This window comes from Alexandromys fortis, unplaced genomic scaffold (assembly GCF_014885135.2).
Source record: "Alexandromys fortis isolate MF-2015 unplaced genomic scaffold, M_Fortis_MF-2015_v1.1 scaffold_696, whole genome shotgun sequence".
Taxonomy (NCBI): domain Eukaryota; kingdom Metazoa; phylum Chordata; class Mammalia; order Rodentia; family Cricetidae; genus Alexandromys; species Alexandromys fortis.
In genome coordinates, this window is record NW_026068582.1 from 12786 (window position 1) to 22693 (window position 9908).

General features: G+C 45.8%; 1 protein-coding gene across 1 annotated transcript in view; it reads right to left on the reverse strand.

Moving 5' to 3' along the window:
• Nucleotides 1–1713: 1713 nt before the first annotated feature.
• Nucleotides 1714–9908, reverse strand: part of LOC126495888 (carcinoembryonic antigen-related cell adhesion molecule 1-like) — a 23181-nt gene continuing 14986 nt past the window's right edge. Inside the window, 5 exon segments of the mRNA XM_050133463.1 lie at nt 1714–3951; nt 5050–5081; nt 5675–5773; nt 6850–6937; nt 9701–9714. Coding sequence (XP_049989420.1) covers nt 3697–3951; nt 5050–5081; nt 5675–5773; nt 6850–6937; nt 9701–9714 — 488 coding nt within the window. The 3' untranslated portion in view covers nt 1714–3696.

Below are 9908 nucleotides of genomic sequence, written 5' to 3' on the forward strand. Positions count from 1 at the left end.
TGACCACAACGAATGTAATGGAGAAATCGTGCTGCTTGGTGTCCATCTGTAGGCCTAGCATTGGGACTAAGAATTTTATGCATACATATGGTAGAGGCACAGGGATGTATCAGAGACACATCTAATGAGAACTGAGAATGATAAAGACGTGAGAACATGCTTGACATATAACATATGTGTGGGTAAAAACATTTTTTTAAATACATTAAGGGAGTAAGGTCTGGAGCTCATGCCTTTAATTCTAGCACTTGGGAGGCAGAGGCAGGCAGATCTTTGTGAGTTTAAGCCTGGTGTACATAGTGAGTTCCAGATCAGCCAGAGCTACACAGGGAGACTCTGTTTCAAAAGAAAGCAAATAAACACACACTCAAAATGAATCTAAAACAAAGAAATCCATGTGCTGAGGGTGATGAGCTATTTGCATGAGTACTTATTTGGAGGCAGGTGCCGTGAGTTCCAGCAAGAGGTAGGGGCTTGAGATACACATGCAGGAACCATCTGCAGATACCTTTGGAGCTGAGCAAAGGGTGGGCACACAAAGCATCTGAGGTCTGACTTGTGTCAGAATGCTGTATGTTAGTGGTGGATGCAAAACAAATGACCCAAAAAGAAGAATTGCTTGTGGTTGTAGATGGTGTGAGGGTGACATACCCCTTTGGATCCAAGAAGTGGCAGTGGTTTCCTGGTGTTTCCAGCATCTTGGGTATAGAAATGGGACAGGAGAAGGGCCGGCCACACATGCATTGTCATTGTTTACCAGGGAGGAAAAGGAGATGCCAGGGTAGCACTTGATGGAATTACTACACGGATCTTATTCAGGTCAGAGGTTTAAGAGGACAGGCAGGAAATTAGCGATGAGAAAGGGACAGGAAGTGCTGGAGACAGTTCAGTGTGAGGCAACATGTGGAGATTTCTGAGCTGAAAGCTGCATTGCTGCCTTTGAGTGGCTGGAGCCACTTGGGTTGGAGGAATTGTTTACTGTGATGGAAAGGACCAGAGAGGCTCTTTGTTCCCGTAATCCCCCCTCTCTTAGAGGACTGTAAACAGCTCTTTCTGGGCAGCTCAGGGATTGGCTTGTTGCTTGCACGTATACTTTGTTAATAAATGTGCAGTGCATTTAGCTAATTCCTAGACAACTGTCGCGCCTGCCTCAACCAGCAAGGAAGACACAACACTGGAGCTCTTCTTGCAAGCAGTTTAATCAGGATCTTGTTCACAGTAATCTTTCTCCTTCTCTTTCTCTTTCTTTCTCTCTCCGGGCAAACCTCTCCCAGCCCTTAAAAACACACAGGCCGCCAACCCCGGATTGCCAGGTGGGAACCGCCCATAGGTCCATGCATATACAAGCAGCTGACAATCATTGCGTGATAATAGTATGAGTCAGGCCTTAGCCATATAAGGAGTTGATTATCACAGAAAGCACTCGCTTTCGGGATCTCAGAGGGCAGAAGCCAGCACCATCAGGTGCAGCTCCATGCAGGTCTCTATAGACAACTACATCAGAGAGCTACTGTACACTACTTAGCAGTAGGCTCACTCTGTCCCCCCATCCAGCAGCTGTCGTCTTCTACCTGTAAGGAAGACATTGTCTAGTTGGTACCAGGTAGGGATGTATCTCAGTGTAGAGCATTTGCCTAGTGCATGCAAGACCGTAGCATCCACCCTAAGCATGGCAAAAGCAGAAATAAACAAAATACAGAAAACCCCACAAAGTAGCATTAGAAATATGTGATATTTTATTATGAACATAGGGGAAATTTACAAATAACTCAGATTTGGCGTTAGCCAGGCAATTTTAAATAATCAAGAATAGAATTAATGAAGGAAAATATACACAGAATTTCTTTGAGCTGGAAGTCCCTGAGAGAAATCCCCAAGTACAAGAACTCCAGAATAACTGTCTTGGAAGACCCGTTAGGCACGGCATGAGAACAAACACTTAATATCCAATAAAACCCTTGATTAGCAGGCACAGGGTGGGGGTACGTCTTGAAGAGAGGATCCCTGAGAGCACATTGGCCTTTTCTTCTCCTGTTGCTGGGATTCATCCCAGGTGGGAAAAAGTAGGTTTCTGAGGCTGTTGAAAGCCCAGGGCTGGGAAAGAACCCCCTGCAAGTGTCCCACATTCCCAGGGGAGCACCAGTGCACAGCTCTCTAGGATGTAAACAATGTCTTCGGCTTGAGTGACTGTGTTCCTTTAAGGGCACAATTCATGTGGACCAAACACACAGTAGCAGAGGCCAAGGATTCCTGAGAGTGTAGGGCAGTCAGGGAATGCACAAGCCGCTGGGCCTGGTGGCCTGAGCTGTAATCTCAGCAGGAGGGAGATTGTAGAAACTGTTATTGTGATATTGAAGCCTGTTCAGGCTACATGCTAAAACTCTGTCTCAAAAAATAAAAGTCAAAAAGAGAAGCCAAAGAAAGGGCATACTATGCACAGGCAGAAACACTGCAGAAGGGTACTTGGAGGCTGGTCCTGGATCTCCAGGAGCGGGGTGGGAATGAGGAAAGCCTGTTGTTAGTTGTTGAAGCCGAGGACAGTTTTTGTTAGAGTTTAAAAGCAAAACAGCAAGTTAGACAAGCTGGAAATCTCAGCATCGGCCTGGATAGGTGTTGGAGTGGAGGAGGAATGGCTGGCTTGTGAGTCAGGCAAGAGTTCTGCTGGTGGCCTGCAGAGGGTGGGGGCAGGAGAGCTCCAGGGAGAGAGCAAGGAAGCCAAAAGTGTCAGAGAAATATTGTGTAGGCTCTGGCCAGTGTCCAACAATCAAGGTGAAGACATGGAGAAAGGAAATGTCAGGCTTTTCTGAGGAATTCAGGGAAGTAGGAGACTTAGATTGACACTAGGCTGTGGTTGTACAAGTGATTTGTCTTGTTATTCATTTATTTATTTTTTGTTTGGAACTCTTGATCAAACGGGCTTGAGAGGCCAAGGGAGCTGGAGGTGCAATGGCTTCTTGCCCCTAAGGCAGACCTATCAGCTCACACACTGAGCCAAGTCAGCAGTTAACAAAAATTCAAGTAGTGGGTTGTCTTGCAGAGAAGCAAACTCCAGTACCTTCAAACGTGGCTTCTTTAGAAACAGTCTCAATGCTCCACGTAGGGTATCTCTCTGTTCTGTTTTCAGATTCCAGGAGACTGTCAGTTCACCAGCCCTGCTTTTCTGGACTCCTTCCTCGTAGAGGCTAGAGATGCTGTCTTTGCACCTGCCCTCTGCGTTAGCAATGGCAGTGGATGCTGCCAAAGAGCTTTGCTAGCTGCTTTGAGTGGGTTTTCTGGAGAAAGGCTCAGAGGTGGGCTCAGGTGTAAATGCACAACATACAGAGACCCTGATGCCACAGCCGGGCAAGCATGACGGTTGTCGGCGTGGAGATTTCCTGAGACCTCTGGCTGAGACTTTATCTTCCCGTGTATGATGGCTTCACATCGGGCTTTAAAGACGCAGGAATGCCCGTTTCCTGCTTGTCCTTTGTTTTTTGGCATTAGCACTTAGGTGACGTCCAGGGTTATGGGAATTCAAGTCAGACTGTGCTAGGACAGGACTGGAGCTGGGGAGAATGACTGTGCTCTGAATAGGTCAATTTAAAACAAGCCATGAAGGGGAGTGAAGGGTGGGCAGCTTTGGTGCCCTTTTCTCAGCCAAGTTTCAATTCCAAGAAAGGTTGGGTTTCCTGTAGGCTCCAGAATACATTGTTCCTTCTATTGATACTGAAGATGCTGCCGCCTGGAGCTGTGTGTGTGCGTGCATACACACATGTGTTTCCTCATCTCATGGTACAGAGATCTCCTAGTGAGGATGAGATTCTGGAAATGCATCATTAGTGTAGCCAGCATGATCATTTCTCTTTTACTTCTGAATAAACTTTCTGTGGCTCTTGGAGATGGGGAGGCTGAAGTTGGTGGTTTGGGTGTCTGGCCGTTGATGTTCAGGACGGTGTATGCCACGTCATCCACCTGAAAGTATGAGTGCTGGTCAGTGACATCAGTCCCGCAGGTCAGAACCTCACCTTGCTGGTGAACCAGCCCCACTGTGCTGTGGCCTCTGTGCCAGGTGAGCCATGGGAGAGGACACCCGTCACTCACTGTCTGACAGTCTGATGTGTGGTCACTAGAGGAGACAGGTTGAGAAACAGGGTGAGACAGCCATGGGGACAGAGGAGGAATCAAGAGAGACATCCAGATGGGCCACAGAACAGAGAGCGAGGGTATGGGCCATCCTGACCGCCACTGCTATTTGTTGGGAAGTGACAGCAAAGTGTGTTTGCGGGGTGGGGGTAGTTGTGAAGTAACTTAGCTTGCCTGCTGCTTTTGAGTGTGGTCAACCTGCGAGAGTTCACACTTTGAAAGTGTCCTTATGATTTAAAGTACTCTTCAGTCTATGCCTGTACTCGGTTGAAAGGCTGCAATGATAAAATTTTGGTAAAATTGTTATATAAGGTGGAAACAGGGTCTCAGACCCATTAGAATGGAATCCATCCTTTTTATGGTCAGAGCAGGTTCAGATCAGAAGAGAAAGATGCGTTGTTGTCTCTGCGTGCACAGTGCCGTGCATGTGTCAACTCATTTATTCCCTTGAGTCTCTTTTCTGAGGTAGGCAGAATGCCCATTTCACAGGTGATAAGACTGAGGATCAAAACATTCAAGTTCCTTGTCAAGGGCCACAGAATACAAGGAATCAAGGTCAGGAATTAAGCACTGGGTGGGGATTTTTCCAAACACACACTCTTGTATTAGACTCATGGGGCTCATTAACCAATCTTTGTTTGCTGCAGCCCTAAGAAATGCAGACCCAAGCTGAATTTCACAGTTATGTCTCCAAGAATACCTCATTCTCAGCTTGGTGTGGTGGCATGCTTTTGCCATCCCAGCGCATGAGAGGCTAAGGCAGGAGGATGGTCAAGAGTTCAAGGCCAGCCTGGGTTACATAGTTCAAGGCTGTTCAGTGAGACCCTCTCTCAACAAACAAGTACACAAACCAAAACAATACAGCCAGCGCACATTCTTCAGAGACATTTTTATGAGCAAACAGCCAGTGAAAGTGGCAGTGCTTACCTCGTTAGGAGAGTTGTCAGAGGGGCCCAGATCTAGGGGAGCAAGAGAGAGTTGTCAGTGTACAGAAGTGCAAAATTGACTGAAGGTTTGACTGACTTTTGGCAGGTGGCAGGGGTTGCAGGGGGAGGTGGCCATGGTCAGTTCAGGAATTAGCTTCCCTCAGAGGCTGCTCAGACCCACTGTGTTAGTATCAGAGGAGGAGCAGGATAGAGCCTTCTGTTTGCCCAGTTCACAGGATGCCCAGAGGTGATTCTCAGCAGCATGCGCCAGTGGCAAGGGGAACATAGAGGCCACAGCACCCAGATATTCCATAAGACCAAAAAAGTCTCCCCAAAGGAGATGTCTACGTCTATAATCGAGGCAGGAAGGAAGGCATCAGGAGACCCCTGGAAACGTGACTTCTTTAGGCCTGCCTAGTCTGGTGGAATGAGCTTCTCAGGGCTCTCTCAGGCAACTCCTCTGTAATTAGGAAGGCTATGATTTATGAGATCCTCAGTGCAGGGAAGTGCAGATCCCTTCTGCAAACATGCAGAAAGGAAGGTGTAGTCTCTGAGCCCAGGATCCCCTGGCAGAGCAGGATATGTGGCAGAAAGCCAGTTCTCATTCTGTGAGTGGCTTTACTTACTGTGGCTGGAGGCTGAGGGTTTGTGCTCTGTGAGATCACGCTGGTCAGTTCCCCCAAGTAAATATCAGACACTGTGACCACTCTTCCCACACAGGGGATCTTTGCTCTTAGAGTTGGGTAGGATGCTGTGGGCAGCTCATTCCTGGGCTCCTTGCTGTCACTGAAGTTACATCACCCCATTCTTGGCACTGCCTTCCCTCCTGAGGCCTTGTTCCTTCTTTGCTGGACTCTGAATCTACTCTACTTTGGTCCCTGGTGCTGCGACCATACCCAGGGCTGGTGCTTTACTGCTGAGCTGTATCCCTGGTGTGTAGCTCTCTTATCTTTGATGGTTTGCACCTGTCCTACGTAATACCCTGTTTTGATTTCCAAGTGCGGATATGGTTTTTCCTACTCTTCTTTCTTTCTTTCTTTCTTTCTTTCTTTCTTTCTTTCTTTCTTTCTTTCTTTCTTTCTTTCTCTCTTTCTTTTCTTCTCTCCTTCCTTCCTTCCTTCCTTCCTTCCTTCCTTCCTTCCTTCCTTCCTTCCTTCCTTTCTTCCTTTCTTTCTCTCCCTTTTTATTCCTGTTTTTTTTTTTTTTTTGGGAGGAGAAGGGTTGAGACAGAATTTCTCTGTGTATCCCTGGCTGACTTGGAACTCGCTGTGTAGAAAGGGTGATCTTGAACTCACAGAGATCTGCCTGCCTCTACCTCTAGAGTACTGGGATTAACGGCATGCTCCACCACCACCTGGCTTTTTTTCTACTCATTTTCTTGACCAAGAGGATTTTATTTCTTCTGTTGCTTGATCTTAGGGTCCCTCCTCCTTCCAACTCCCCTCCCCCCACTGCTACTGCAGTCAGAGGGACATGCCACCTATATCCTCCTGCTGCTCCTTGGATTCCCTCACTCTCCTTTCTTCTTGAACCTTGGCTTCCTGACTGAAGAATAAAGGTATAATTCAATCTTTCTCTATCTATTTGTAAATGGACTCCAAGAGAGAAGAGGACAGGGAGCCTGAAGACAGGGAGGCTGAACCCACAGGCTCAGTGCTGAGAAGCAGAGAGTTAACAGAGAGGCAAAGAGATCCAGCTCAGAGGCAGAGGGAGAGAAGTCCTTGCCCACTCCCAAACATTACACTAAGACTTGGAGACTACAAAAGGGAAAAAACTGTCTTACCCTATTTCTTCTTGAAACAAAGGAAATATACCAGGGCTGCTATCAGAGTCACCCCAGCCATAGCTCCAACGATGATGCCGGCAATTGCACCCCCCGGAAGGCCACTCTCTTGTGTTGGGAAGGAAAAGATAACAAGAAATGAAGTAAAAATATTTTCCAGTGGTGTGCCCAGGGAATTCTTAGCATGAGATGATTTCTGTTCACCCTCTTGGGGAATGTGTTTTCTGTGGGAAGGTGAAGTGTCAGCTGAAGTGAGGGTCTCTTAGCAAGTGTCTCTCCACCCTTGCTGTGTTTCTAAGTTGGTTTCTCCCTCTTCCTTCCAATCCCCGATTCCATCAATTTCATCCAGGCAATCATGTGAAGCCATGGGAATGTGAGACAGGGCGACTGCTATTTTGTGTTGAAACTCCCAGCGTTTTCATCTTTTTCTCGGGGTCTCAGCTGTGGCAGCCGTGAATAAGTGGTCTCTTGTGGCCGTGATCTAAGTGACAGAGGCCAGGCTAGTGACTCTCAGTGTACCAGCTCCTCTCCACAGAGACCATGGTTTCTGCAGGGGTAGGAAGGCCAGGTAGACTCTGTAAGACCCCGTCCCTCTGCTTGGTGACTGTGGGGAACTCAGGCTCAACCTTGCAGAAACTCTGCTGGAACTACACATCGATCTAAGATGTGCCTCCTTCTCTGACTCCACAGGGATCATATTTCCATGTGGTCTGAGGGCTATCTCATGCTCACCTTCACAAGTGTATCGCTCACTAATGCCTTGCTCATCTGAGCCCATCATGGCCACATCTTGGAGGATAGTAACTTACCAGGTTTGGAATTTTGCATCAGACACCCTCTCCTTTTTTCCCTCCCATATTTATTTAGTAACCATGCTATAGGGGTTTCACTTCTTGGATAACATGGGACTCCCCACATCCCTCATGTAATAAAACCTTCCTCACCTCTTTACCCCTTGTTGTAGCCATCTGAGGCTCCACTCTAACCAGTCTGCTCAATGTATTATTAATGCAAATGTTGGCCATCGTGGTATGGCATTTATGATGTGGCTCGGCATGTATTTATATCTAGTTTCATCTATATGATGAGTCTGTCACATAGAAATTATTTCCATTTAAAGGATGAAAAAACTGAGGCTAACAGTGGTTTGTAAAAAGTACTTGAATCTGTATGGTTGACCAGAGACAGACCTGGCTACCTGACTTCACGGCCAACACGAGTGCTGGGAATAATTGCAGCTAACATTTATTTCACTTTCTCAGTGTGTGATATTTTGCCAAAAGGGTATTTGATTATTATATTAAGTCGTTAAAAATTACTCTGAGAGATGGATGATGGTGGCACATACCTTAAATACCAGCACTCAGGAGGCAGAGGTAAGCAGATCTGTCAGTTCGAGGCCAGCCTGGTCTAAAGAGACAGTTCCAGGACAGGCTCCAAAGCTATACAGAAATCCTATCTTGAAAAACAAAATAAATAAATAAAGTAAAATAAATCTCCCAAACCAAAAACTTACTAGAATGCAGGTGAAGAATATGATGTAACCTAGAACCCTAGCATCAGAGGCTGAGGCAGGAGGCTTGTGAGTTTGAGGTGTGTCTGGGTTATATAATAAGATCCTTGCCTCCCTAAAAGCTCTACCCCAAGCTAGTGGTGGGAGGGAAATAAAGAATAGGATGAAGATGAACAAACGGTACCAGGAGAGAAAGATGATGCACCAGATGTTGACTCTTCAAAAATGCTTAGCAATATTGCCAGCCCTTTCCCACATTAACTTTGGATAAAAGAGATGGCTATTACTAAAATTTGAGACCATTCTGTTATTCTGACGGAAAGAAGAGTTTCAAGAGAACTCAATAGTTATGAGCTAGCTGTTGGGTGGCTGAGATGCAGCAGACAAATTCCTGGAATCCATGATGCTTTAGAGACAGAAATAAACAAAATAGAATAGCTGTATAATCAGCAAGATTGAATGGAAACATTTGACATTTCACAGACTTAATGACAAAAACCCTGACACTGGGTAGAAGTCCAGCTTAGTCTAACAAAGGCCACACGTGGAAACCCACAGCCAGCATCATATTCCGTGGGGACACTGGCAGTTTTTTCTCTGAGATCAGGAAGCACAAAGGATGCTGTTGTGACCACTTCTGTTCAAGAGACTCTTAGGACACACACCACACAGAACCATCAGGCTAGACAATGAAATAAAAGGTGCCCGATTATAAGGTGGTAAAATACACATCTGAAAACACATGAGCTTGACTGTAGAAAATCCTTAACCTTCTACAGAAACTCTCAGAACTAAATGAACAAAACTAGCAAAATTGTTGGACAACAAAGTGAACGTGCCCAGATGAGCTGTATCTCTGTATACTAATATTGACCCTGAACAGTTAGATTTCCTTTTCTTCCTGTCAGTAGTGGAGCTTGAACCTAGGGCCTCATGCATGCTAGGCAAGTGTNTACAAACAAATTTGGGCCAGTGAAATGCCTTAGCAGATAAAGGACAGGTTCACTCGCCTTAACTCACTTCTTAGTCCCTGGGCAATTGGCTCCCAAAAATCACTTTCTGACCTCCACACATGGGCGTGGATCACACATACAAAATGAATATGCAACTGTAGCACGAATCAATACAGGTCCTTGATATCTATGGATTTTACATTTAAGGAACAGACAAACCTTGGAAGTAAGCTACTTAAATGCAATATGTCTACAGTGAAAAATGTATTGTTTCCTCCTGTTCTTTTCCCTTACTTAACACAATATAACCAGTGTCTGAAGTATTCACATTAGGAGTAAGAAATAAACTAAAGAAGATTCTAATGTATGGGAGGGTTATAGAGTAAAATGAATATTTTACTACTTTCTGAGGGTCCACTGTGTGCTTGACTCAGACCCTAAACTCTTAATCACTTTGCATTCCTGTTGATGTATTGACCATATTGTTATAGTTTTAACAGAATCTCAAAGTGTAACATGTGCTGACCTTGTGCTCATATTCCTCCGGCTTCCAGCTTTCTCTCTCTCTCTCTCTCTCTCTCTCTCTCTCTCTCTCTCTCTCTCTCTCTCTC